At 40.8% G+C, this 25,679-nt stretch overlaps 9 protein-coding genes across 10 annotated transcripts; 6 read left to right on the top strand and 3 right to left on the bottom strand.

Moving 5' to 3' along the window:
• Nucleotides 1-1,300: 1,300 nt before the first annotated feature.
• Nucleotides 1,301-6,727, top strand: LOC108606785 (SET domain-containing protein SmydA-8). The gene is made up of 2 exons (XM_017997218.1): nt 1,301-2,225; nt 5,966-6,727. The coding sequence occupies exons 1-2, from the start codon at nt 1,374-1,376 to the stop codon at nt 6,581-6,583; spliced, it is 1,470 nt and encodes a 489-aa protein (XP_017852707.1). The 5' UTR covers nt 1,301-1,373; the 3' UTR covers nt 6,584-6,727.
• Nucleotides 6,728-9,008: 2,281 nt separating this feature from the next.
• Nucleotides 9,009-14,225, top strand: LOC108606784 (dihydropyrimidine dehydrogenase [NADP(+)]). Of its 2 annotated transcripts, none has more exons than XM_017997217.1 (5): nt 9,009-9,063; nt 10,209-10,320; nt 10,981-13,794; nt 13,856-14,013; nt 14,073-14,225. In XM_017997217.1, the coding sequence occupies exons 2-5, from the start codon at nt 10,276-10,278 to the stop codon at nt 14,161-14,163; spliced, it is 3,108 nt and encodes a 1,035-aa protein (XP_017852706.1). In that variant the 5' UTR covers nt 9,009-9,063; nt 10,209-10,275; the 3' UTR covers nt 14,164-14,225. The 2 variants fall into 2 exon arrangements, with proteins under 2 accessions (XP_017852706.1, XP_017852705.1); XM_017997216.1 differs by having other exon boundaries at nt 9,042-9,161.
• Nucleotides 14,226-14,365: 140 nt separating this feature from the next.
• Nucleotides 14,366-15,155, top strand: LOC108605635 (COMM domain-containing protein 3). The gene is made up of 2 exons (XM_017995419.1): nt 14,366-14,604; nt 14,668-15,155. The coding sequence occupies exons 1-2, from the start codon at nt 14,430-14,432 to the stop codon at nt 15,129-15,131; spliced, it is 639 nt and encodes a 212-aa protein (XP_017850908.1). The 5' UTR covers nt 14,366-14,429; the 3' UTR covers nt 15,132-15,155.
• Nucleotides 15,156-15,212: 57 nt separating this feature from the next.
• On the bottom strand, nt 15,213-16,675 carry LOC108605634 (methylmalonic aciduria and homocystinuria type D homolog, mitochondrial). Its single transcript, XM_017995417.1, has 4 exons — nt 16,515-16,675; nt 16,194-16,427; nt 15,801-16,129; nt 15,213-15,737 (listed from the first exon to the last, which is right to left on the bottom strand). Exons 2-4 carry the CDS (start codon nt 16,405-16,407, stop codon nt 15,414-15,416), a joined length of 867 nt encoding a protein of 288 aa, XP_017850906.1. The 5' UTR covers nt 16,408-16,427; nt 16,515-16,675; the 3' UTR covers nt 15,213-15,413.
• Nucleotides 16,676-17,104: 429 nt separating this feature from the next.
• LOC108605988 (neuferricin homolog) lies at nt 17,105-18,032 on the bottom strand. The gene has a single exon (XM_017995809.1). It carries the CDS (start codon nt 17,900-17,902, stop codon nt 17,105-17,107), a length of 798 nt encoding a protein of 265 aa, XP_017851298.1. The 5' UTR covers nt 17,903-18,032.
• Nucleotides 18,033-18,239: 207 nt separating this feature from the next.
• LOC108605621 (RING finger protein vilya) lies at nt 18,240-19,357 on the top strand. The gene is made up of 3 exons (XM_017995403.2): nt 18,240-18,789; nt 18,844-19,007; nt 19,066-19,357. Exons 1-3 carry the CDS (start codon nt 18,406-18,408, stop codon nt 19,274-19,276), a joined length of 759 nt encoding a protein of 252 aa, XP_017850892.1. The 5' UTR covers nt 18,240-18,405; the 3' UTR covers nt 19,277-19,357.
• Nucleotides 19,358-19,467: 110 nt separating this feature from the next.
• LOC108605620 (zinc finger protein 616) lies at nt 19,468-21,449 on the top strand. Its single transcript, XM_017995401.1, has 2 exons — nt 19,468-20,353; nt 20,410-21,449. Exons 1-2 carry the CDS (start codon nt 19,586-19,588, stop codon nt 21,319-21,321), a joined length of 1,680 nt encoding a protein of 559 aa, XP_017850890.1. The 5' UTR covers nt 19,468-19,585; the 3' UTR covers nt 21,322-21,449.
• Nucleotides 21,450-22,492: 1,043 nt separating this feature from the next.
• On the bottom strand, nt 22,493-23,768 carry LOC108605998 (zinc finger protein 16). The gene is made up of 2 exons (XM_017995820.1): nt 23,161-23,768; nt 22,493-23,102 (listed from the first exon to the last, which is right to left on the bottom strand). Exons 1-2 carry the CDS (start codon nt 23,728-23,730, stop codon nt 22,593-22,595), a joined length of 1,080 nt encoding a protein of 359 aa, XP_017851309.1. The 5' UTR covers nt 23,731-23,768; the 3' UTR covers nt 22,493-22,592.
• An 87-nt stretch (nt 23,769-23,855) lies between these two features.
• Nucleotides 23,856-25,580, top strand: LOC108605786 (mitochondrial import inner membrane translocase subunit TIM50-C). The gene is made up of 4 exons (XM_017995589.1): nt 23,856-24,212; nt 24,287-24,449; nt 24,509-25,161; nt 25,218-25,580. Exons 1-4 carry the CDS (start codon nt 23,969-23,971, stop codon nt 25,406-25,408), a joined length of 1,251 nt encoding a protein of 416 aa, XP_017851078.1. The 5' UTR covers nt 23,856-23,968; the 3' UTR covers nt 25,409-25,580.
• The last annotated feature ends 99 nt before the right edge of the window (nt 25,581-25,679 follow it).

Raw genomic sequence — 25,679 nt, 5'->3', positions numbered from 1 at the left:
TCAATCCCTCTTGAACTGCACTGAACTGTGAATGTGTGTGTGTGTGTGGCGGAAGACAGATCTACAAATATATATGTATCCAATCCATGCAGTCGGATGGACATACACAGCCGCTGCTGTCAGTAGTGTGGGCATGGACTGTGTGGCCCCGTTAATCTTTTGCCAGAGAACACTTGTAATACGCTTTCGGCCTATTGAGTGACGATGCCAATGTTGATGCCAACCTGTGTATAGTAGGGTGGCTCAAAATGATACAAATATTTCCATAGTAGTCATGGTACGAAAATGAACCGAGCATTAACATAAAAATTTGTTTTTCTACACCTCGATATTTTTATAATAAATGCAAAGCGTAGCATGAATGTGGGCAAATGTATTTAAGAGCGAGAAGGAGTTATATATTTTTTGATCAGCAAAACAAGCTGAGGCGATAAACCCATGTCAGTCTCTCCGCCCGTCTGTATGAGCAGCAAGAACTCTGAGACTATAAAAGCTAGGGCTACGAAATTAGGAATGCAGTTTTTCTTTACTTTTATTTCCACCGCCCGCTGCGCAAATTGAAAAAATGTTAGAGAATCGAATAGAAAAAATTAATTTACTGCTACACTACACACAAACAAAGCAAAGTAAACTTTTTCTTCTGTTATTTCTTCATCGATGCAGAAATCTGTATTCGAAAAATCATTTGTTGATAAAATCGCTTGTTATGTTGATTTGTCAATTTTTGTAATCGAGCCACCCTACTGTATATATCACACACACGACTGGGTATACGCATACTAAATTTACAAACTGTGGGGGCGCACAGTGCACTTTGCAGAAAGCGGTTTGCACTCGTTTTGTCGTCGCGAGGTGAGTTTCATGAGTTTGCTGTCGTCTGGGGCATTTGCTTGCTTTATTATTACAAGTGCGCCACGCGCCCTCAGTGAAATTCCCCTCACCCCCACAACACACTCCCCCACATGTGTGTGTGTGTGTGTGTGTGTGGGAGATCAGCTTGCTCGCTAGCAGTCAATTCAACTCATTTCATCTCATCTCAATTCAATTCAGTTCGGTTCGTTTCGAGCCGTTTCGTTTCGTTTCGTGCGCTCTCGTGGGTGCTGCCGTCCGTTATTTTCGTCAATTTTCGTTCACTTTATCCCACTTTTCAGATAAAAATCATGTAAGGCTGGAAAACGACGACAGTTTGCAAACGGCCAACGGCTCGCGATAAACGCGCTCAAAATCCAATACAAAGAAAAAATTCAAAAATTCAAAATTCAAAAAGTCAAATATTTATATTTATTCATCAAGTGTTTACAATTTATTGTGAATAACTGTAATTGTTTTTTGGTGTTTTTTGTTGTTGTTGGTTAAGTTGTTGTGTGTGTAAAATGATTTGCCCGAAACGCACATCGGAGCTGCTGGATTTGCATTTGGCGCCGTTTAAGGATAAGGATCCTGCGTGGGAGGTCGGCGTCTCGAAGATCGCCGGCCGTGGCGTCATGGCCACGCGCAATCTCAAGCGTGGCGACATCATCTTCACCGACAGCCCACTGCTCATTGGGCTGGCTGCTCACGAGGAGGACTCACTGAATGGCTGCAGCGTTTGCTTCAAGGCGCTGCCCGATACGCGCTTCATGTGCCGCCAGGGCTGCGGCCTGCCCGTCTGCGCTCTGTGCGCCAAGAAGAAGCAGCACAAGACCGACTGCGACATGTTCAAGGCCTGGGGGCCCAACGAGCCCGACGTGGCCAATTCGGTGATGATTCGCTTGCTGTGCGTGGCGCGTGCCATCAACTTGAGCAAAGATGAGCGCGATCTGATCTATTGCCTGCAGGCCAATTTGGATAACAATCATCGCACCGAGGTGCGCAATGCCGCCAAGTGCTTCAAGAGCTTCCCCACCGACAAGAAGATCATCGAGATCATGAACCGCACTGTGGCCGTACTCCGTACGAATGGATTCGACAAGACCAGCGATCGCACCACCGACAATCAGGAATTCAGCTATCGTGCTCTCTATCCGCTCTTCGGCGTTATGAATCACGATTGCATTCCCAACTCCTACTACACCTTCGATGAGAAGACCAACAATATGATCGTTCATGCCGCTGTGGACATCCTCGAGGGCGAGGAGATCACCACGACCTATACGAAGCTCTTCACCGGCAACATTGCCAGGCATCTGTTTCTCAAAATGAAGAAGGGATTCACATGCAAGTGCTCCCGGTGCACAGATCCAACGGTAAGTACAAACTAAAGATCGCATTGCCAAGTATGTTGAGTTGCGTTGAGATTCCATTGAATAGCTTGAGTTGAGTGGATAGGAGCGCTGTAAGGATTAGGGAGATTAATATCAATAGATCGCATACAAAACAATTATAAAGTTAGTCAACTGCTGCTACATGAAAAGGTTAGAAGAGGGATAGTAAGAAAGAAATCATGGTTAGATACTATAAGTTAGCATTAGCATTATCTGCATTATTTCTAAAGAAGTTTTAATAAATTGCAGTAGCATATATTATACAAAATGACCATAGATTTGATTTATTTTATTTTACATATTGGATCCTTTAAAAATTAAATGATTTTGCCATAAACCAGGCATCGTAGCTTTTATACTTTTTACGAATAGAAAGAAATTTTTGATAAAAAGTGATTTTGTTTTTACCCCAAATACAAGCTTTAAAAATAATAAATATTTAAAGTAATATAATAAATATTTTAAAATTTAATAAAAAATCAAAAATATCTCATTAAGTGAGCTTATAACAAAATAATATTTTTTTTTCGTATTTGTGTGTTTTTGTATTTTTTTGTATTAAAAACATCACAATGACAAAACAACAAAATAAAGCTAACACTTATTTACAATTTATTCATGTATTTGATTTATTTATTTAACAAGTAGCAATTTTTTTAAAGCAACAAATTTGAATCAAAAAAATTAAAGAGAAATTAATTTATTTAATAAATTAAAAAAAAACTATACACACAATATGGATCAATCATTCTTAATAATTCAAGAAGGCAATTTAAGCTTATTCTATTGTAGCCCAAATTTTAATATATTTTTACAAATAAATATTAAATTAAATAAGAAACAAAACAAGCAACAGCTAAACAATTATTTTGCAGTTTGCAAAACTGTAACGAACATTAACTAAAAATAAATTTTTAAATATCAATCAATTCCAAATGGCAGATTACTAAATTTTTATTGAACTTATTTTTTATGTTTTGTGCACTTAATTGTATGAAGAAACTTTTGAGCATATTACAAACTTGCGCCTTGTGCCTTACAATTCCAAAACCTGATGAGTGATATAGCAGCTGTATAAACTACTTTACAAGCATACAAAAATACACAAAGACACGCGCTACGTATCACACATATACATTTGCATACACATACATATATGGATAGTTTGTTTTTGTTTCATTTGCACAATAGAATTTGGAATATTGGCGAGCCACAAACGATCTATCAAAAGACCAAAAGCATTTAATTATTTTGCTTATAACGGAAACAGAAAATGAAAATGAAACTTGAAATTTACATTAAGGATATCCTGTGTTCATCCGTTTACAATTAGGCTAGCATAAAAAAACAACGAAAAATATATTCAACAAAATCAACATAATTTTAGTAAAAACAGCAACAATTGCGGCGCTATAATTTTTGAATTTTTTGCTTGTTTATATGCTTGCATTTAATATCTTGATATATATGTATGTTGGTTTGTTGTGATTATTAATTTTGTTGTTGCTCCGCAGAGCTTCCAGGCAAGCAACAAGTGGGAAGTTGCAAAGCAAAAACCACAACAAAATCAACAAAATAAAAAACATTTGTTGTTCGCTTATGTTTATTTTTAACAGCGACAGGCATTCAATTAAATCACATATAAGATCCAAATCATTTGCCAAAATTAACAACAAAAGTGCAAGAAGTCGGCTGCTATATTTTCTTAAAAAAAAAAAAACACTTGTTATAAACAAGTGTGTCTCATTTCAATCTGAATATGATTTGATCAAACAAATTGAATGCGCTAAGTGACTGATTGAAAAACTAAATAGAATTTCTGAACTTATTGCTTTTAGTTACTCCCATTATATAATTTATTCTTAAAGAAGTTGTAAATAATCAATAACTATTGTTCATATTAATAAATGGGCTTTCATTAAAACAAATTGAGTCTCAAGTTCTCGACAGTTTCTAATTCAGTAGTCTTAGTTTTGAATTCATTTTACATTTTTTAGTTATTTCATCCGAGTTTTTAAATATTTAGCATAATTATTTTTCAGTACTGCTACATTAAATAGATAAATAAATTTACTTTCTAAACTAACTATAGAATAAGTTGCTATTTTAAAATTTGAAAACCAATAATGAAACAATCAATTCAATCTCATTAGTTTCAATCTTTAATTAAGAACAAATGTATTTTGATTTTAATTCGCTTTTGGAAAAAACTTGTCACGTTAGCTCTTAATAGGCGTCCCTCGCCTTGCCAAGTAGTATCTGTAGAAGTCTTGGAACGCACGTTTTATGACTCTTAATATTTTTTATTAGCACATACATATAGTAAACTATATGTGAAATAGATTTTCATGGCCATGGCTATAGACAGACAGACAGACAGCCAGACAGACAGAAAGGCCAGCGCCACTTACAAAGATCAAATAAAAAATAGCAAGAATTTGCTTGAAGCTGAAAAATTGGCCAGATGTATATACTTGAATAGCTGTCGCTTTGAGTAGATCATTTATTTGGGTTTGTCTCTATACAAATGGGTCAGTCAGTGGCTGTTGACCAACTTAATAGCTTTAGCCTGGGCCCGGCCTGGCCTGGCCTGGGTGAATGAACTTGCGCGAAAGTCAAAAGGCCACATTCTCGTTATCACTCATTATATATTAAATACATATAAAAATGTTAGATTAGGCATATTGTGTGCTACATACTTATGGCAGACAGCTTCATAAATTAATTACTGTCGTACTTTTTGCCTGAGATTTATGGCCATCGAATTAGCCAAAATATGCCAAGAAAGCAATGCAAAGCGCTTTCAAAAGCTGTGACGTGTCCTCAGATCCGCTAATCGCGCCATTTGCTCTTGGACTCTAACACGAAATGCCCGAAATGCTTCGGAGCAGCATTACGAATTTCAAAAAATGCTATAAGCATTTCTTTTCTCTTCATGATTTTAATGTGTCAATTTATTTACGATCTATGTATAGAGCTTTGGTATCTATAGGATATTTCTTTTTTGTTTCGTTATTTTTAGCTGCAGGAATGTTAGCAATTTACTAATGAATAATTTTTATCAAAGTTCGCAGGCAAAAGGAAAGTTATTTAGATTGTCAATGCTATCGATATTTTAATCGCTAACGTAAATGTAAAACTGTAAGCCAATAAATATAGTAAGCTATAGCATAGGAAAATAATATTTGTAAGAATTAATAATTCAATTTGTGTTCTTTACATAATTGAAAAACTTGAACTTCATAGTTGCAGTAATATTCATTTTTAAAATAGTGCATTTATGCATGAAAATTAATTAATCAGAACTATATGAAAATAATATTCAATTTATGTTCAATATAGAATTGATATATTATAAAAAATAATTGCAATATTAATAATTTAAATTGTAGAAAGTATACATAAAATTTTATTCATCAACACAACAATTTATTATGCTTAGAGTTTTAATTTAATGCAAATTAACCTTAAGCAAAGCCTAAATAATTCAATTCTAATCTATTTTCATGAATGGTATAAACTCTAAGTTTGACAAATTTCCGACTACAATCTATGAATATAAAATGTTTACATTTCTACTTTTATTACTATTTACTATATTTATTTCTAGTTAATGATTTTAAAATTGGATAAGAATTTCACCCACTACTCCTCTCACCAAATTTATTTTGCTTTATACTTTTGTTATAATATTCGTGTCTGCTTCTTCTTCTTCTTCGCAGGAGAAAGGCGCCTACATATCTGGTCTCTATTGTCGGGACACCAACTGCACTGGTCTGGTAGTGCCGGAAATAACGGGACTGCCGCATCCGAATTGGAACTGCTTGGTCTGCAAGCAAAAGTCGACGCATGCACAGATGATGAAATCGCAGGACTTCGCCAGCGGCGCCATCAACGCCAAGGCGAATTCGAATTCGCTGCGCACCTTGGTGCACTATCTGAACGAGAAGAGCGACAGCTTTATACCCAACAGCAACTATGTGGTGATCGATGCCAAGATGTCGGTGTTGAATCGGCTGAAGCAGGGACGCGAGGATTGCAATGATGAGCTGGTGGCCAGCACCAGGCTGCGCTACAGTCGCGACATAACGCAGATAATGGACAAGCTGGGTTTGGGGGATTCGCTGCTGCGCACACAGCTGGAGAAGCAGCTGCGTCAGGAGGAGGAGCGTCGCGCCAAGAAGCAGCAGGAACAGGCCGAAAAGAAGCGCCAGCTGGCGGAATTGGAGCTAAAGGCAGCGGAGGCTGACAAGCTGCTGGAAGCTTTGGCAGCGGAGGGTGCAACGGCGGCGGCGGCTGCGGCTGTGGCTGCTCCAGAGCCAGCTCCGGAGCAAGCTTAATATCAAATTGAATTATTTGTATTTATTTATAATCAATTATAAAATTGTATATGTATATGTGTATTATGGATCTATGTATGTATGTATATATATGTGTGTGTCTCTCTATATAAAAATACATGCAACAACTGTTTTAATGTTTCACTTGCTCTGGCCTTTTATCTTTTGTCTTTTGTTTATGCAAATTTTTTAGCCATGGCTCGTTGCAAACGGCTTTAGCGTCGATTTATCACAAGACGCTCGCTAATCCCGAAATGTCAGCAAAACTTTTCAAATTCTTCTATTTGAAAATATGAAATTTTGCACACAAATAAATATTTATGTGCGAGACATAACTTTTGATTTGTTAGCATTTGTTTTATTTGCCATAAAAAGTTGCAGATCGTTTTCTCAAGTTTGGCCGTCGCAGCTATTTTGAGGTAGCGCTGACATTGCCACGCGGCCATAAAAAAAATTATTAATTAAACTTACAACGCACTGTAAATACCCTACAATGTTTAGCAGCATAATAAACTTATTTTCAGTGCATACCCCAACCCCAAAGTTAAGTGTATGGAAATGCGGCCTGTTTTCCATTTATTTATACGAAAGTTGTCACACAATATTTAAAAACAAATTGCACATTACATTTGCGCATACATTACATGCATCAAATAAAATATGAATGCATAGTTTCTATTTATACAAAAACTACATACATATATTAATTCATTTATTTCAAAATGAACTAAAAGCAAAGTAAATACTTCAGTCACAGCTTCTGATATCGCCCATAAATATGTAGCGAAGCTAATTTTTTTTTGGAAGCTAGCAAATATCATAAATAAAACTATAATAAAAATCTTAATAAATTATTTTATTCAGCATATAGAGACGGACACATGCACAAGAAATTGCATATAAGCTCACCTCTATAATTATGTATTAGAAGTATTTTTATACACATAGGTGTCTACCTACTAAAATGTCTGCTGATTAGCAAATACATATACATACATACATACATATGAATGTATGTACATATATATTAGCGTTGATCCATGTGCTTTGTCCATTCTCAGTTGGAAGAGCTTGTCGCATGTGCCTGTCTGATTTGAATTTGCTTTTAGCGACTATAACAAATGAGTTTATATACATAGCTGATGTGGTTATGAGCAGAAATATAATAAATGCGTGTGTGTGTGTGTGTGTTTGCTACTAAAAAGTTTATTACATATTTAAATTCAGTCTAGCAAGTCTTTTTATTTGTGCATTTCGCCAAAGCGAATGCATACAAAGTCAACGGTAAACTGATAAGAGCGCCAGCGCTTAAGAGCAACTACTCTTTGCTTTTGAGCTGACATAACGGCTTATGCTACGCTCTGCAAGTGTGTTCTATCTCGCTTACACTTACATGCATATGTAAGAGCAAAGCTTAGAGCTAATGTAACGGCATATTTGTATTTCTTATGACGCTGTCTCTTTAATTTGTTGAATGCTTTATTGCCAATGAATTGCTAAGAGTGTAGTATGAATATTTTGAAAACATTGCCGTTGTTGAAAGATTTGCTTATTTTGCATTGCATTTGCGCTGCGATTTATTACCGACATTTACATACATACTATAAATAATTAAACGCGCTTTAAGAATTTCATTTTTGATTTACATACTTGCGCCTGTACATTTTGGTGTGTGCATGAAATTTAAGTATTCGCATCCACGTATAACTTATGCCTTTTTAATGAGCAAACCAATAATATTCTGGTTATTAAAAGTCATAAATTTGCTAGCGCGCCAGATGTTAACTGTAAATTGTATACATTATCAGATATTTACATAGTATGTGTACAACATGGGAATATTATATTTCAAAGCTTATCAATTGATCAAAATTGTATTTTTTAATTTCATAAAGACACAACAAAAAACACAATAATTTTTATTAAACTTTTAATTTTAGGCAATGGCGTCTAGTGTTTTCGAATTTTTTCACTATGTAGAGCCATCTGTAGCGCTCTTTTCCCAAAGTATGCAACATTCTTATCTTAAAAATTTGCTGCATCGTTAGTTAAGCTTTTCGCATTCAAAATCAATCGATTACTATGCGTTGCTATTTAAATTAATCGTTAGTTTCTGAAAAGCTTCAATATCGTTAAGCTTTATTGGATGCAACTGTAAGTAAATTGTAAGAGCAGAGCAAAGCTTTATCATACATACGATCGGCTGCTCACTTTTCTCCCAAAAAGTACTCAGAAAGCTATTTCGCTTCTCCGACGATCATAAACAGCAAGAACGGCAAAACAACTAATATGTTTATAGTAGTTCTCTAACAGATGTCTCTATTATTTGTATATGTGTATGAGTGTGTGTTTGTGTGTGTAGATAACCGAGCGCCACAGTTTTTAAACAATTAATTCCAAACGCAAAAATATCATTCCGAATTGTGCGTTTCCAGTGCGAAGACCAATTTCTGTTTTCCGTTGATTTTGTGCAAATTAAAGTAATTCTACATTTTTTTTTTTTGGAGTGAACCAGTTTATGTGTTTTGTAATTTGAGTGTCAAACTTAAAGCGCAAAAAGAATTCCACAGCGCAAAAGGTTTGATTCACTAACAATAAATAATCGTATTTATAGATACGAATAAAAAACATATATACAATTGATAAAACCGGCAGACAGCATATAACATACGTATATTTTTTATTATTTTTTTGAATAACTAAATTAAGCTAAGCGTACATACAAACAAATATAAAGACACGAGAGCTCAAATCTTTATAGTTCGAGTTTGACTAAAGACGAAAAGCTGGCGCTAACTATGAAATGATGATGTACACTTGATGTACTTGATGATGTTACATGCCAAAGTGTCAATTAAGGTCCAAGTAATGGTCCCTAAGATAGCTTTAATATATTTAACCTTGATTGATTAAGCAAGTGTGCTGCCCACTAATAAAAAATATACATACATATGCAAGTTGAAGATAGAGCAGCAAGTTGGTTGGCAAGCGCCAGTTTGGCATTTATTTTCATACACTTTGATAACTGCAAAGGGGTATCTTGGAAGTTGTGCAACTGTGTGCAACAGGGCGCTGATTGGAACTCTGTGTCTGTATGAGCAAGAAGATCAGAAGGTAGCAGCATATGTATTAAATAGTTGGCTGCTGCCAAAAATTTACTGCGCGTTCTTTTGAGTTTGTTAACAAGTGCTAATCGCTCGAGTGGACATCAGACCACGCCCGCCTTGATAAGAAGGCCCGTTCGTTGAAGGGTATAAACGATGTTTATTGTTGTTTTATTTATATTTTTATATTTCCATGCGCGCACACACACACACACACACACAGAGCAACTTAAGTCGCGGTGAATTAGCAAACGAACGTGCCTGTTGACTTATTATGAATGTAAATCTCACCACCCCTCGCCGCTCGCCGCTCTGCACTCACCACGCTGCTTGCTGATAACAGCTCTCTCTCTCTCTCTCTCTCTACCCCCCGCATTTACCCACACAGCTGCGCACGCGTGTGTGTCTGTATATTTGTTTGTTTGTACATATGTATATTTGTTTGTCTTCGCTTGTATCTGTATCAATTGAACACTTGACATTTGTCTAATCTCAACTAATTTCATCACATTCGCTTGCAGCCAGCGGTGAAAGCGTTTTCGACAGGCGTTTCATATTTCTTCTGTTAACAATCAATTTGCCAACAAGATGTCACCACCGGCGTTGCTAAGCAAAGATACGCCCGATATTGAGGTAGGTCTTTTCCATTTATTGCATTCCATTATCATATTAATTGCTTAATAATAAATATATAATATACGCCATAAATGTTTCATAATCTTAAGAAGTGTATAGGAACTTTTTGCTACTGCAGTGAACGATAACGAATAGAATAATTTAACGCTTTATACACTAAATTGTTTAGTGTTAAAATTCAAAGCAACAGGTTGGAAAAAGTACTGATAAATTCGAATTCGATTTCGAGCTGAATTCTCAGATTATTCACGAAAGTTTTTAGTTTTAAAAAATTTAAAGAACATTTAATGTTAATAGATTAAGAGTTTTTGAATTTAAAAAAAAAAAATTCAAATAGATCAATATGAAATGCAAAAAGTAACAATTCCTTGAAATATGAGTTGATTTTTGATTGGGAGGTTGTAGCGACTTTACGAAAACTTAATTCTTAGATTGGAAATTTTAGATGCATTTTCTTTTTAAGGATCCAAAAAAGTTTTAGTAGTATTTGTATTGTATTGCATTTGCTTGAATATTGAATTGAATATTTAAGATTATATAACATAATATATACATAGATTAGAATATTTCGAATTTAAGATTCTGAACATATTTTTGGTTTGCTTTGGTAATCAGTTTATATGGTTCATATAACTTACCCACTTTATTTTCCTACAGGATCTCTTGTCGCTAAATCCACGCGTGAAGACGCAGTGCAGCGTGGTGCCCACAAAGCAGACTAAGGAGAACAAGAAGCACTGGAAGCGCAATGCTGACCACACGGCCACCCCGTGCACAACACTGTCGAACAACTTTGAGGATATTAAGCATACGACGTTGTCGGAGCGTGGAGCACTGGAGGAGGCAGCCCGTTGTCTGAAGTGCGCGGATGCCCCTTGCCAAAAGTCCTGCCCCACGCAGCTGGACATCAAGAGTTTCATCACGAGCATTGCGAACAAGAATTTCTATGGAGCTGCCAAGGCCATATTCTCGGACAATCCACTGGGCTTGACCTGCGGCATGGTGTGTCCCACGAGCGATCTCTGCGTGGGCGGCTGCAATCTGCAGGCGAGCGAGGCGGGTCCCATCAACATCGGTGGACTGCAGCAGTTTGCCACGGAGGTGTTCAAGCAGATGGGCGTGCATCAGCGACGTGGACCGCTGCTGCAGCCGCTGGCACAGCCAAATAAGAAGATAGCACTGCTGGGCGGTGGTCCGGCTTCGTTATCCTGCGCTACATTCCTGGCGCGCTTGGGCTACGAGGATATAACGATCTATGAGCGACGCAGTTACTCTGGCGGCTTGAGCGCTGCGGAAATTCCGCAATACCGTTTGCCCATTGAGGTGGTCAATTTCGAAATCGATTTGGTCAAGGATTTGGGCGTGCGCTTTGAATACAATCGCTCGCTGAGCGCCAAGGATTTGACAGTGCAGGGTTTGCTCCAGAACAAGCACGATGCCGTCTTTGTGGGCATTGGGCTGCCGGAGCCCAAGCTGGATGACATGTTTGCCGGACTCAATGTCGACTCTGGCTTCTATACCTCGAAGAACTTCTTGCCTGCCGTCTCCGACGGCTCCAAGCCCGGCTTATGCGCCTGCAAGGCTTCCCAGGCACTGCCACGCCTCTATGGTAATGTCATTGTGCTGGGCGCCGGTGATACTGCCTTCGATTGCGCCACGTCTGCTCTGCGTTGCGGCGCTCGTCGTGTTTTTGTGGTCTTCCGCAAGGGCTCGACGGGCATACGCGCTGTGCCGGAGGAGGTGGACCTGGCGCGTGAGGAGCGCTGCGAGCTGATGCCGCACTTGAGTCCACGCAAGGTGGTGGTCAAGGAGGGTCGTATTGCCGCCATGGAGTTCTGTCGCACTGAGCAGAACGAGCAGGACGAGTGGGTGGAAGATGAGGAGCAGCTGGTGCGTTTGAAGGCCAACTTTATAATCTCTGCCTTTGGCTCTGGTCTGGAGGATGCCGATGTCATCGAGGCCTTGCAGCCACTGAAGTTCCAACGCTCACTGCCAATTGTGGATCGCCAGACCATGCAGAGCAGTTTGCCCCAGGTGTTCATTGGCGGCGATTTAGCTGGCGTAGCCAATACCACCGTGGAGTCGGTCAATGATGGCAAGGTAGCCGCTTGGAGCATGCATTGCCAGCTGCAGGGCTTGCCCCTGGATACACCCGCTCAGCTGCCGCTCTTCTATACGGACATTGATCGAGTTGACATCAGCGTCGAGCTCTGCGGCATGAAGTTTGAGAATCCTTTCGGCTTGGCTTCGGCGCCGCCCACAACCAGCGCTGCCATGATACGTCGCTGCTTTGAGCAGGGCTGGGGCTTTGTGGTGACTAAGACATTTGGCCTGGACAAGGATTTGGTGACGAATGTCTCACCGCGCATAGTGCGCGGCACTACCTCCGGCTATAAGTATGGACCACAGCAGGGCTGCTTCCTCAACATCGAGCTCATCTCGGAGAAGCGCTTGGAGTACTGGCTGCGTTCCATTGCCGAGCTGAAGCGTGATTTTCCCGAGAAGATTATCATTGCCAGCATTATGTGCAGCTACAACGAACAGGATTGGACAGAGTTGGCCACGCAGGCGGCAGCGTCTGGTGCAGATGCGCTGGAGCTGAATCTAAGTTGTCCACATGGCATGGGCGAGAGCGGCATGGGTTTGGCCTGTGGTCAGGATCCAAATCTGGTTGAGGGCATCTCGCGTTGGGTGCGCAAGGCGGTCAAGCTGCCGTTCTTCATCAAGCTTACGCCCAATATAACAGACATTGTTTCCTTGGCGCAAGCAGCGCAGCGTGGCGGTGCTGATGGCGTCTCCGCCATTAACACCGTCCAGGGTTTGATGAGCCTCAAGGCCGACGCCACGCCCTGGCCCTCAGTGGGCAAGGAGCAACGCACCACCTATGGCGGCGTTTCGGGCAATGCCACACGTCCCATGGGTCTGCGCGCCGTTTCGGAAATTGCACGCAAGCTGCCTGGCTTCCCTATATTGGGCATTGGTGGCATCGATTCTGGCGATGTGGCACTGCAGTTCCTGCAGGCAGGCGCCACGGTGCTGCAGGTTTGCTCATCCGTGCAAAATCAGGACTTTACGCTTATCGATGACTACTGCAGCAGCTTGAGGGCACTGCTCTACTTAAAGGCCAATCCACCACCAGTGAATGGCGTCTTCTGGGATGGCCAGTCACCACCCACGCCTGTGCATCAGAAGGGCAAGCCTGTCGTGCATCTTACAGGTCCTGGCAACAAGACTCTGGGCTTCTTTGGTCCTTATCAACAGCAGCGTGACATTAAGTTGGCCGATTTACGTCAGAAGCAGGGCGCCTTCTGGGATGCCGAGCATCAGAGTACACCCAGCGCTGACAGCACATCAGCTGTTGTGACCAAGGCCGCGCCTAAGGTGGCAGATGTCATTGGTGCAGCCTTGCCACGCATTGGAGCCTATAAGAGCCTGGACAACAAACAACAAAAGGTGGCGCTCATCAATGATGTAAGTGTTCCTCGGTGTCGCTGCATTTAAACAGCTAATAATTTACATATTTGTTAACTAGGATATGTGCATCAACTGTGGCAAGTGCTATATGACTTGCGCAGACTCCGGGTACCAGGCCATTGAATTCGACAAGGATACGCATTTGCCACATGTCAATGATGACTGCACTGGTTGCACGCTTTGCGTTTCCGTCTGTCCCATTATCGACTGCATTCGGTAAGCTTAAACAGATATTATATAAATTGATCAGAATTTGACGCCTTTCATACTTACAGCATGGAGCCAAAGAAAATTCCGCATGTCATCAAGCGCGGCCTGGGCGAAGAGAAGACCTTCTATACACACGCACTTACGCCCAGCCAATAATATAATAAATATTATAAACAAAACTATTTCTGTACTGTCAGACCAGCATTTCAATAAATAATAAAAACTTATAGCAAAGATTTGTTACAGTTAGCGCTCTTTTCACTTAAAAAATGAAAACATTTATCGATAACTTATGGATTGCTTATAAGCACTTTACAACACTGTTACAGTTAATGGTTTATTAGCCACTTGTATTTTACTGTGAATGGCAGCACAGCTGAAATTTGTTGATTAGAGCGCTTGCAAAATTGTTTGTTTTGCTAATGGCCACCGCAACGCAAAACATAACGCCAAGCAATGCCAGCATAATTGCTAACAATGAGTTGATCTCTTCGACAATGGTGGCCGGGCTCAAAAATCTAAGCACAACGCTCAGCACAGGGATAAGTAAAATACTTATTGCAAATTCACTGAAGCTAACGCTATATCCCGATGCAAGTATGTTGTAAATTGTTATTGTTATTTAAAAATATCCAGTAATTCACAAATGTTCTGTTGTAGCCATAGCACGTGTGCCAGAAATATATGCCACACATGCAGCCAGCGCTAAGCAGAGCGAATATGCTGTCGTCGCACTCTACGCCGTGGCCACCAAACATGGTTGGGATGGTGTGACGATGCGCCAGCAATTGGAATCGCTGGGCCTGCATGGAGCGGCAATAGATGAGCTGACACGCGTGTATGAGGACAATCACAAGGATCTAGTGATGCGACAACTGCAATTGGGACACAGTTTTCCGCATATTACCGACGTGCAATGGCGCATTGTGTGCGACGCCAAATCGTCGACAGCTGATTGTAGCAGCGGTGAACCGCATTTTATCATTAACCTAGGACAACAGCGTTCGAGCAGCGGCGAGCGTCAAACTATTGTGGAATTTATTTGCAATGCTGAGGAGCTGCACTCGCTGATCAATCGTTTGAAGGACATTGAAAGGCATTGCAGACAGGTGGCCAGCATTTAGCTTAATTACTCTCAATTAATAAGCTCAAATGCAAATTGTATTATATATATGTATATTATATACATTTTATTTGTAGCATATATATACATTAATTGTGTTATATAGTGTGTGTGTGTGTAAAAAATATTTGTACACAATGTCTAGGGCAGACAAGTTTTGAACAAATAACTTGACAGTTAACACAGTTGTCCATCACTAAACGGCTACGTCTTACTCTTGTCCATTTAACAATTATACTGCTGCTGCAGCATCCTTCACTAATTAGTCTACTATATGCATTTGCTATTGCTGTGGCATTGGTAACTCATGCAGTCTGAGCTTATATTCGCTCGGCGCCAACAGTTCCACCAGCATCGCATAATTATTCGGTGCCGTGCTAAAGATGGTACCTGAGAAACTCTGCTCACCCTCCTCAGAGGCTATGAAGACACATTCATTATGCTTAGACATGTGCATATTTATGCCACGAAAGCGAGAATCCTGCTTATACAGTATGGAACCATCGCGTGGCAAAAAGTATGGCCGCCCACTGAAGGGATTTAGAAAATCAGCCCAATAGCCTAACGATAATAGGCGATCGCTTATTTCTCTAGCTGCTAACACAAACTAAAAACAAATATACAAATAAATAAGATACGCTACATTTCTTTAAATAGACAAAACACTTGCCTTGGTAGCGCCCAGTTCTATGTCGCCTTCATAGCTCAACGTTAGCAGTGTTATATTATAGTCCTTCTGTCCAATTGGGCGCACTGGGAAAAGTTCAAAAATTGAGTCACGTATTAGCATGGGACATTGGCAGCACGTGATCTCCAGCCGACTGTTGTCCAGGTTGGCGTCTTTAAAGAAATTAACTAGTTGCGACAGTGGCTCCATTAGACTGACTGTGGTAGTGCCACCCTGCCAAGCAGGTCCCGTAGCATTTGGCAAATAGAAGCGATTGTGACGTTGCAAGGTCAGTTCCCAATTTGGCTCGCTCTCCAAACTATTGAGATCGTCTGGCGTGTATTAAAGTCGATTATGAACAAGTTGTTCAGTCAAGTGCTTGACGCGGACGCTTACCATCATCTACGCTGCGCGTTTTCGTCACAGTCTTGAAGGGCTCACCAGCATCTGGTGGTGTTCCATTGCGTTTGGAGTAACATGCTGCAGCGCCAGCCGATTGAGGCGAGTTCACCACCAGCAGACTGTTTACTGGCCTATTCACCTGTAGTGGATTTACATATAGATAGCTTGTCACACAGCGTCCGAATACACGACTAAGCGAACGCGACATTATATCATAAGCTCAAAGCTCTGCAAGAATTGTAAAGAGACGCAATTGTCAAATCTTGTATCGTCATACATTGTTTTTGTTTTTGTTTTTTTAATTGGTATACTTACTGGACAGCAGTCGAAAGATGTACAAAAAAAAGAGCGAAAATATAGAACTGATTACAATTTCACGTATAATTTAGTTTATCAATTGCTTTTCGAAAACTGAAAAGTTTACTTTTCGTTTTCAATTTTTTCCTTTTTGCTTATGCTCTATTTTTGTTGGCGCTGTGCAATAAACATCTGATAACAACAACGTTGCCATATCTCGTAAATATTAAATAACAAATTTCATCATTCAATTTGGCAACATTGCATTATGTGGGTTTTGTTTATAAACAATATACAACAAAAGTATACTAATACATGTTATGACTGTGTAAGCCTTTAACGTGTTTTTTAGTCTTAAAACTCATTTGTGTCAAAACAGCTGTTAGTAGTAGTGCTGAAAAATACCAAAAATATTTTCACAATAAAAGCTAAACAACTATGTTTATTTGTATTATTTTGCAATAATTTGCAACAATGTCGAAACTAAATAATTAAAAGCAGGCCTAGCTTTATTCACCTACATTTCAAAATAAAATCAAAGGATTCCCGCTCAGTGGAAAACAAATTAATCTAAAATAAGTACAAAAATATTTATTAAATATTTGAGATTATACACGATAAAAGCATTCGAAAGCATTTGGTGCACAATTGTCATAGGCCTTAAACATAGCATTGTCTAAATCTTTCTCAGGCACGCAGGCGCAGTGAAAGTTTTTATTATCACGGCTAAAAAGCTTGCGTGGATATCCAATCCAGCTGCGCTCAATGCCATCGCCACTGGTGGGTGTGCACCAAACCCGAGTGCCTGTTTCCTCAGACCACTTTATATTGCATCCTGGATATTTTTTGCGCAACTCATCTTTTTGAGCCTTGACTGTCTCTGCTTGATCCACCAGCGCCAGAAACTTCTTGTGATAGCTGGTTGACTTGCCCTGCTCGTCATAGAAACGTCCAATTAGCTTGCCCTTGTAGGTATATTCCTTCTCGTAGAACTGCTGCCACTTGGCCAGCTCTAGCAAATCGCTGGGCTTTAGAGTGAGCACATCGTCTGAAGTCTCTGGATCATAATTCTCGAAATCGCCGGTAACAAATGAAGCGGACGCATCACGACCCACGAAGAAGTTGTAGCTACATCCAGTTCCATAGTGCTTTATGCCCTTGGAGACATCAAAGACAACACCAAGTAAAGCCAGACAGATAGGATTACCATCTTCACCATTGCACATGGCCAGCTGCTGCTGCGTTATGACCGTCTCTGTTGACTCTGGCACGCTATCCATATATTTACCCAAGGCGCTGCTCCAAAGCTGTTTAACTTCATTTTGATAAACTGCAACCAGTATAGCTCCAATTAGCAATAAGAAGGCAAAACGCAAGCTGAAAATATGTTTTGCAAAACCAAACATTTTGCAAAGAAACCAAAATCAAAGTAACTGCTATTGCAAGTCAGCTGTTTCGCCAACAGAGTTGTATATATGTAAATGATCATTGGAATTTAACTAGTTTTGACTAAGCTGAATAAACGAACTGTAGTTTTTCTAACTCGGTAGCACGTGTTGATTTATGTACATTTATAAAGAATATGCAACTTTGAAGCTTACTTATTAACCGCATTCAAATCCGCATATGACTAAAATTGACTCAGAACATATAATGAATAATTAGTTCGTTCAATTGAACTACAAAGTCAAGCAAATAAGTCGCTGTGTGAATAGCAAATTCAGAATGCCGTTAAAACTAAAGTGTGTTTAGCAAAACATATTCAAAAGTTAAAATTTGCATTTTAGTCGGATTAGCAATCCGCAAAAAGAGAAGCCTGGCGGCATTTATTGCAGCAGTGTCTGGAGTATAACTGTGTTGCAGTTTCTGTAAAGAAGAAATTCAAAAACTAAAAACTTAAATTTTTGTAATGTTGCGTCGTAACAATAATCCGGAAAAACAGAACCCTGGCACCATTAACATGGCTGTTGCCAGAAAGCTTTGGATTCATTGTAATCGCTGCTTTACTCATTTTGTTAACCGTCAGTCTATAATGTTTTTGCTTGCCTGCAAGCATGTAATATGCGAAAAGTGCGTAGCTGCCAATTTGGGTCGCACGCCGTCTGATGCGCCCACCTACAAGTGTCCCATGTGCCAGCAATTAGTGCGTGGCCGTCAGCTGGGCAATTCAATGCCCAGCAATCTCAAAGATATGTTTCATCCCCAGCCTTGGCTTGATGGCATACACCATGATGTTGTGGACACTTTTCAGCGTGCCAACTGCGATCACCTCGATAAGCACTTGAAAGAAAAAGTATATTGTACTACTTTGACATGTCATAAAATTAATATGCTTTATTTATTGTAGAGCAAAAAATTGAATAAGGAGGAGAGTGACTGTAAACTGGCCAAGGAGTCCACTTATAAACATTATATGGAATACCGACGTACGCGTCATATTCGCAAGCAGCTTGAAGACCGTGCGCGTCAAATCAAGATTCAAGCGCGACTTCGAGAAGAAGAAGAATTACGGTAAATAATCTTAAACTAGCTATTAAACGAAGTTGCTCATGATTTCTTTTAATTGCAGCCGTTCTAGTCTGGCTAAGCGGCGCAAGTCACCAGATGCAGCAGCGTCTGCAGCATTACAAGCTATTGTGGACGGCGCCAAAAAGAGTCGCAGTCGTAGCCATTCGCCAGCCGTGCCATTGGATACCATATCACAAAGACATCGTTCGCCGATAATGAGACCAACCATAACCAGCTTTGAACAGCGTGCCAATCATTCATTTGACTTGTAAATAATATAATTATGTTAAAACTTAGTACTTAATTTAGTTAAGTAAACAGGCTGGCCACATTTAAATTATTATTAACGTTAACCAACACTACTGTAGTGTATGCTTCTTCTTTCAAACGCTGTTTGCGCTGACTACAACCAGTCGCCATTTTATAGCGCTTGCTACAGTTTTTACGCAAATATACCCGCTACGGCGTGAATGGCAAATAACAAAGAAGTTGCGCATTAAAAACGGCGCTTCGCAAATTGTAAACAAACTGTCCAGTGTACTGTTTGTTAATCAATAGCTAAACATTGCTGTAGTCGCATTATGAGCAGCAACAAAACGGGCGTGGTGCTGAATTGTCGCACATGCACGCGGGCTTGTAAACAATACAAATCGCTGCAGGAGGAGTTTGAAATTGGGCCCGAAGGCAGTACCACTCTGGCCAGTATGCTGAACTACTGTTGTAGTTTATCATTTGAGCCGCAGGACGGTGCATTAATGCCGCAGCATATATGCATAAACTGCCTACAAATGCTGGAGCAGGCGTTCAACTTTAAGCGCATGGTCATCGACTCTGACGAGCTGCTGCGGCTGGGCCTAGAAGACGTAGAGCCAGTCGCAACTGACAGCCCTACTGTCAACCAGGAGTTTGTCATGATTGAGTTGCTTAACGAGAAGGTTGGCCTCAAAGCAGAAAACGGCATAGACAATATAACTGCTCTGGCAGAAACCTACAATGAGCCTGAGCCGGAACCGGAGCCAGAGACTTTGGTAACCGATGTAGATGATTTGGTTTTTGAAGAGACGGAACTAGATACGGAAACCGAGGACGCGCTCGAGGTGTTAAATGGCTATCAACCTGCTGACATAGAATATGTAACTATTAAAAGCGAATACAGCACGCAGGCCCAGGAAGAAGATGATGATATTGAAGTAATGGATGCGCCACATTTAGAAGCTATAAGTGATCAAATGCAAATACAAATGATTGACGATCAAATGGTTATTATGTCAGGCGACGAGGTGCTGGATGACGTAAGCGGCGACATGGAGGGTGATGAGCTGCTAGTTATGGAACCCGAAGAGCACTTGGTAAGACTTGCTCTACAAAGTTTAAGCTTAAGCAGCTACAATTGTTGTTATTTTAGATGCAAGGTGAAAGCGAGGAAGGTGAGGATTATTTGGATAACGGTTCGCTAGATGATAGCGTCTCTACTCAGCAAACATCCACAGGCACCGAAGTGCTGCCGCATGTTTGCCATATATGCAAGAAAGCCTTCCGCCAGCAGTGTCGTCTCAATCAGCATATGCGCTCCCATGTGGACATTAAGCTCTACGGCTGTGAAGTCTGCGGCAAGAAGTTAAAGCACTTGCGCAACTACAAGGAGCACATGCTGACGCATACAAATGAAAAGCCACACCAGTGCAACATCTGCACACGTTTCTATCGCACCACGTCTAGCCTGGCGGCACACATGCGCACCCATGCTGAGGACAAGCCCCACAAGTGCGATCAGTGTGGTCGCAGCTATGCCGCCTTCGATCATCTGCGGAGGCACAAGCTCACACATACCGGCGAGCGTCCTTACGCTTGTGATCTCTGCGACAAGGCTTACTATGATTCATCCTCGCTGCGTCAGCATAAAATAAGTCACACTGGCGAAAAGGCGTTCACCTGCGAAATTTGCGGAGTGGGTCTATCCCAAAAGTCCGGCTACAAGAAGCACATGCTGGTTCATTCGGGCGAGAAGCCACACAAGTGCCACATTTGCGGACGCGCCTTTACCTTTACCAGCAATCTAAATGCGCATGTGCGTTTGCATTCCGGCGAAAAGCCCTTCAAATGCGATAAGTGCATGAAAGCATTTCCCACCAAAAAGCGACTCAATAGCCATCTGCGTGTGCACAACAAAGAGGCGCCCGTCACCTCCACCACAACTAGCAGCATCAGCAGCAGCAGCTCTATGGAACGCTTAACAGCTACACGGCGTGTCGGCCTGCGCCTGCCTGACGTCAATGACCACCAGGTATCGACCTCCAGGGTTGTGGTGGTTCTCTAGCTACGCTAATTATTTAGTTCTTTATAAATTGTTATCCATCGGCAGGCTAGACCTTTTCTAATTGGTTTTAGTCTTGGCAAAGGTGCACCATTTTCTATTCAATGTTAAGATGAAAAATTTATTGAGTGGCAGCCACAATACTTTTAGCTTTATATAGCTACAAATATATATATATATATATATATTGCGTATGTATAGTTTTTAATAGCATTTAATGTAATAATAGCAATAAATAACTAGCCAAACTACTGTACATTTCAATTATTAAATGTAAGCTTACAATAGACACACGATCTTATGCAGTTAACAACGAAATATTGTTATTGTTGTAGAAAGCTTGTCCCAGAGCTCTTTATTTTGTAACATATAGAGCATAAGACTTGGACTTTTACAAGAAATGCAATCATAGTGTAAAAATCTGTAGACAATTGACTAAGCAATGCATACACAACTAAATAACACATTTTCTTGAGCTTTTTACAAACGATTTGTTTTTTCAAGCGAAAGTAGAGCTCAGAAAAACTGATTGAATTGTTCTATAATAAACTATTCTACAAATCAACAATTAGGCTTATTCCTTATATAAGAACATTTTACTTAATGCTGCAGATACAATATAAAATACAGACATGAACGTTGGTTTCCGTAGGCTCAATGCTTCTTTAGTTAGGGCAGCTGCTCATGCTCAGTTCCTAACTCCAGTTGAGCCCTGCCCACCCAGCCCACACCCACCAGGCAAAGCAGCGACGCTCTTGCTCAGTACGAAATAAAGACGAGAGCAGCTCTCACTTGCATAAGAGCGAAGAGCAGCTTACATGTATAAGAGACTGTGTTTGGGCTGTTAAAGCGATTAAACGAGTTTAAACTAGAATATTAAAAGTAATTATATTCAATATATTTATGTGTAATCAACCCATTAAGCTAGGTTAAATATAGTCCTACAACATCTATAGACTATATATCTTATTTGTTTACTTTTGCATGTAATTAGATATTAATACAATTTTGCTTTTCATATAGATATACTAATAAATTAACTACATTTAATATTATTTTATCTATTTATAAGATATGCGCTTTACCAAGCAGAATAAATGAACTGCGCATTTGTTTAATTGTTACATGATAAATATTGATTATGCATTTATTGGTATATAGTAAATGCTCACAGTAAATGTTCAGATATATTATGTACATATATGCATATATATATTCATATATAAACAATAACGTGTGTATGTTTTTCTATCCTAATTGTCATTCAATTCAAGTTAAATGTCCAATTCTGATTGTGAGTCTCGCTCTTTCTCTTTCTTTCTCGCTCTTTTTCGAGTGCGTTTCTTTACAGAGCCTGGCGCTGCTCTCGGAGTTTTTATGGAATTACGCGTATGGCTGCGTTTATGTGCTATTAAATTACTGGAATATCGAAAGTGGCGTCCGCAGATATCGCAGTGATGCGGCTTTTCGCCTGTGTGTGTTAGCATATGCTTCTTATAGCCGGACTTCTGGGTCAAACCCTTGCCGCAGATGTCACAGCTAAAGGGCTTGATGCCGCTGTGAGTGAGCAGGTGAGCGCGTAGGGAGGAAGCCTGGCGATAGGTTTTGGGGCACAAATGACATTTGTTGGGATTGTCCGGATTGTGTAGTGTTACATGGCCATCGTATGCATTGCGTGTTTTAAACGCTGCGCCGCAGATTTCACAAACATACGGACACTCGTCGCCATGCAGTCGCATATGATAATTAAACGAATTGGTAGTGCTCAAATACTTTCCACAGATCTGAAAAAGTGATTGTTTTAATAGGCAGCAGAGCGGGAAATATCCATGTTGCACTTACCCCACACTGCAGCATGAAATTTTGAGATCTATAACGCCTCTTGGGCGCTGCTTCATCACCTGCAGCTGGCTGCTGCTGTTTGTCCACTGGCACAGCCGATTCAAAGGCTTCACATTCTAACTGCAATTCATCAGACAGCATATCTTCGTAGGGTTCTGGCTCCTGCTTCTGACTGCAAACAGTTGAAGTCTCTAGTGTTTCCAGATAAGCCTGCTCCAGCACAAAGATATACTCATCCGATTCCGCATTAAGCCGAGCTTGAGTGTGTTTGTGACGTTTGCGCAGCAAGAGATCAGTGCGCTCAGCAGTGCGTCTAAAGTGGTAGACATGTTTCAGCCAATCGACGCAGTCCTTGCACATGTAACTAGGCATAAAGTTCTCTTCTTCCAGCACATCCAAATTGGCGCAAAGTCTAAGCAGCGCTGCCAACGTCGTTAGCTCGCCGTCGCCGTCAATGCTGTGTGGCTGGAAGATCGGTAACGCTGCTTTAGAGGACACATTGCAAACGCGGCAAAGCTGCTTCAGCTCCGGCTGCAGCATTGGCGTCTGCGTAAGCTTGTCCAGCGACATGCTTCGCGTTTGTTTATTTGTTTGCTTACATTGGCTTGCGGGCTCTGTGCTGGCAACGTTGCCACCTGTGCGTAGTGAGTGCTGTCAGCTGATTGTGTAGCGTTGCCACTTAGTGCAAAGAATTTTCGCTGCCATGCCGGTTGCGTCTTAAAGCTTTTATTTTATTTTGGAAATTGCAAAATACGTGACTGAAAAGGGGTTTCGTGCAGGACACACTGTCTACATATATAATATAAACATGAGCATTGTCCCAGCGCATGTCATACAATTAATACCATTTCGTTTACTGGCTAATCGCACGCCCTTCCAATTGGAACAGCTCAGGTCATGGCGGCGCACATTTTCATTGGGTAATCAACGTTCGCTGCTCGCAGCAGCGCCTGGCCATAGGCGTGCGCTATTAACGGCGGCGTCATATCACACAAGCAAAGGAGCACAGTCTAAACAGTGGCTGAAAAGCAGCAGAGACTACAGCAGCGCCAGTAAGTTGAGTTAACCAAAAAGATTACCCAATCCACTAACTGAAATTGAAACTGAACTTTGTATGTATGTGCAGAAGAACCGCCAGTTGCAAGTAGTGAGAGCGCTGCACCGTTACTATCAAAGCTGTTCCCACAAACATCACCAGAGGCAGATGCAGGTGCTGAGCAGGAGCGCAAAAAGCGCGAAGAGGATGAGGCTAAGGAAAATGAACGCGCCTGGAAACGCATGAAGCTGGGGTAGGCATTACGGTAAATCCGTTTTAAGCTAAGTTTTGGTAACTTTTGTGCTGTTGTAGATTTGCAATTTTCGGTGGTGGCGGCATTGCCACTCTGTTCTGGGGCATCTATGAGTTTGGCAAGCCCGAAGTGGACGCTGAGGGCCAGGTTATTGAGGATGAGTTTACCAATAAGCCAATGGTGCAGCAGTATGTGCAGCGCATGTGGAAATCATTGCATTATTATCAAAAAATGATTCAAGAGCCATCGCGTGCCAAGTTGTTGCCCGATCCGCTCAAGCATCCGTATGTGCAGCCACGCTATACGCTCGTGCTGGAAATGAAGGATGTACTGGTGCATCCCGATTGGACATATCAGACCGGTTGGCGTTTCAAGAAGCGTCCTGGTGTTGATAATTTTCTGCAAGAGTGTGCAAAGGATTTCGAAATCGTTGTCTTTACCGCCGAACAGGGCATGACAGTGTTTCCCATACTCGATGCACTAGATCCCAATGGCTATATTATGTATCGTCTAGTGCGCGATGCTACGCATTTTGTGGATGGCCACCATGTTAAAAACCTGGACAACTTAAACCGTGATCTAAAGCGTGTCATCGTTGTGGACTGGGATCACAACGCTACCAAAATGCATCCAGATAACACTTTTGGCATTGCACGCTGGCATGGCAACGATGATGATACGCAGCTGCTCGACATGATTGCTTTCCTGAAGAGTAAATTCCACCACTGCTTGTGCAAAATATCATATTTATATAATGTTTACTTGTAGTTATTGCGCAAAACGATGTGGACGATGTACGCGAAGTCTTGCACTATTACCGCCAGTTCGATGATCCTATTGGTCAGTTTAGAGATAATCAACGCAAGTTGGCCGATCAAATGCAGGAAGCTGAACGCATTGAGCAGGCCAAGGCCAAGCCCATGGTGAAGCAATGGTCTCGCAATATATTGGGTCGTTAACAGCTGCATCCCAATCCTCCTCCTTCACACACACACAAACACACAATAGCCATAGTGTCCAATTCCACAGCAATTGGTAAGCGAACCCAAACTCGCTGCATAAGTTTTGTTAAAGGATTCGTTGGCCACCACACAAAAAAAAGCAGCTTCTAGTGTTTTTTTTTTTTATAAATAATTAACAAAAATAAGCTGTTGTTTATATTACATTTTTTCCTAAAGGCAATTATTCTGTTTTTATTTTCCGTTTTGCTTTGCAATGTATATTTAATAT

This window comes from Drosophila busckii, chromosome X (genome assembly GCF_011750605.1).
Source record: "Drosophila busckii strain San Diego stock center, stock number 13000-0081.31 chromosome X, ASM1175060v1, whole genome shotgun sequence".
Lineage (NCBI taxonomy): Eukaryota > Metazoa > Arthropoda > Insecta > Diptera > Drosophilidae > Drosophila > Drosophila busckii.
Note: the sequence above shows the minus strand (reverse complement) of the source record. Positions and strands in the feature narration are given on the sequence as shown.

Coding starts and splice junctions, on each gene's coding strand:
- LOC108605988 (XM_017995809.1), bottom strand. CDS start 17,902: ATGTTTGGTTTTGCAAAACATATTTTCAGCTTGCGTTTTGCCTTCTTA.
- LOC108605786 (XM_017995589.1), top strand. CDS start 23,969: ATGAGCATTGTCCCAGCGCATGTCATACAATTAATACCATTTCGTTTA. Junction 24,213..24,286: donor CAGAGACTACAGCAGCGCCA/GTAAGTTGAGTT, acceptor ATGTATGTGCAG/AAGAACCGCCAGTTGCAAGT. Junction 24,450..24,508: donor TGGAAACGCATGAAGCTGGG/GTAGGCATTACG, acceptor GTGCTGTTGTAG/ATTTGCAATTTTCGGTGGTG.
- LOC108605634 (XM_017995417.1), bottom strand. CDS start 16,407: ATGTCGCGTTCGCTTAGTCGTGTATTCGGACGCTGTGTGACAAGCTAT. Junction 16,130..16,193: donor AACGCGCAGCGTAGATGATG/GTAAGCGTCCGC, acceptor AATACACGCCAG/ACGATCTCAATAGTTTGGAG. Junction 15,738..15,800: donor TAGAACTGGGCGCTACCAAG/GCAAGTGTTTTG, acceptor ATTTGTTTTTAG/TTTGTGTTAGCAGCTAGAGA.
- LOC108605635 (XM_017995419.1), top strand. CDS start 14,430: ATGGCCACCGCAACGCAAAACATAACGCCAAGCAATGCCAGCATAATT. Junction 14,605..14,667: donor AACGCTATATCCCGATGCAA/GTATGTTGTAAA, acceptor GTTCTGTTGTAG/CCATAGCACGTGTGCCAGAA.
- LOC108605998 (XM_017995820.1), bottom strand. CDS start 23,730: ATGTCGCTGGACAAGCTTACGCAGACGCCAATGCTGCAGCCGGAGCTG. Junction 23,103..23,160: donor ATTTCATGCTGCAGTGTGGG/GTAAGTGCAACA, acceptor TCACTTTTTCAG/ATCTGTGGAAAGTATTTGAG.
- LOC108605621 (XM_017995403.2), top strand. CDS start 18,406: ATGTTGCGTCGTAACAATAATCCGGAAAAACAGAACCCTGGCACCATT. Junction 18,790..18,843: donor ATAAGCACTTGAAAGAAAAA/GTATATTGTACT, acceptor TATTTATTGTAG/AGCAAAAAATTGAATAAGGA. Junction 19,008..19,065: donor CGAGAAGAAGAAGAATTACG/GTAAATAATCTT, acceptor TTTTAATTGCAG/CCGTTCTAGTCTGGCTAAGC.
- LOC108605620 (XM_017995401.1), top strand. CDS start 19,586: ATGAGCAGCAACAAAACGGGCGTGGTGCTGAATTGTCGCACATGCACG. Junction 20,354..20,409: donor TGGAACCCGAAGAGCACTTG/GTAAGACTTGCT, acceptor TTGTTATTTTAG/ATGCAAGGTGAAAGCGAGGA.
- LOC108606784 (XM_017997217.1), top strand. CDS start 10,276: ATGTCACCACCGGCGTTGCTAAGCAAAGATACGCCCGATATTGAG. Junction 13,795..13,855: donor AGGTGGCGCTCATCAATGAT/GTAAGTGTTCCT, acceptor TTTGTTAACTAG/GATATGTGCATCAACTGTGG. Junction 14,014..14,072: donor CCCATTATCGACTGCATTCG/GTAAGCTTAAAC, acceptor TCATACTTACAG/CATGGAGCCAAAGAAAATTC.
- LOC108606785 (XM_017997218.1), top strand. CDS start 1,374: ATGATTTGCCCGAAACGCACATCGGAGCTGCTGGATTTGCATTTGGCG. Junction 2,226..5,965: donor CCCGGTGCACAGATCCAACG/GTAAGTACAAAC, acceptor TCTTCTTCGCAG/GAGAAAGGCGCCTACATATC.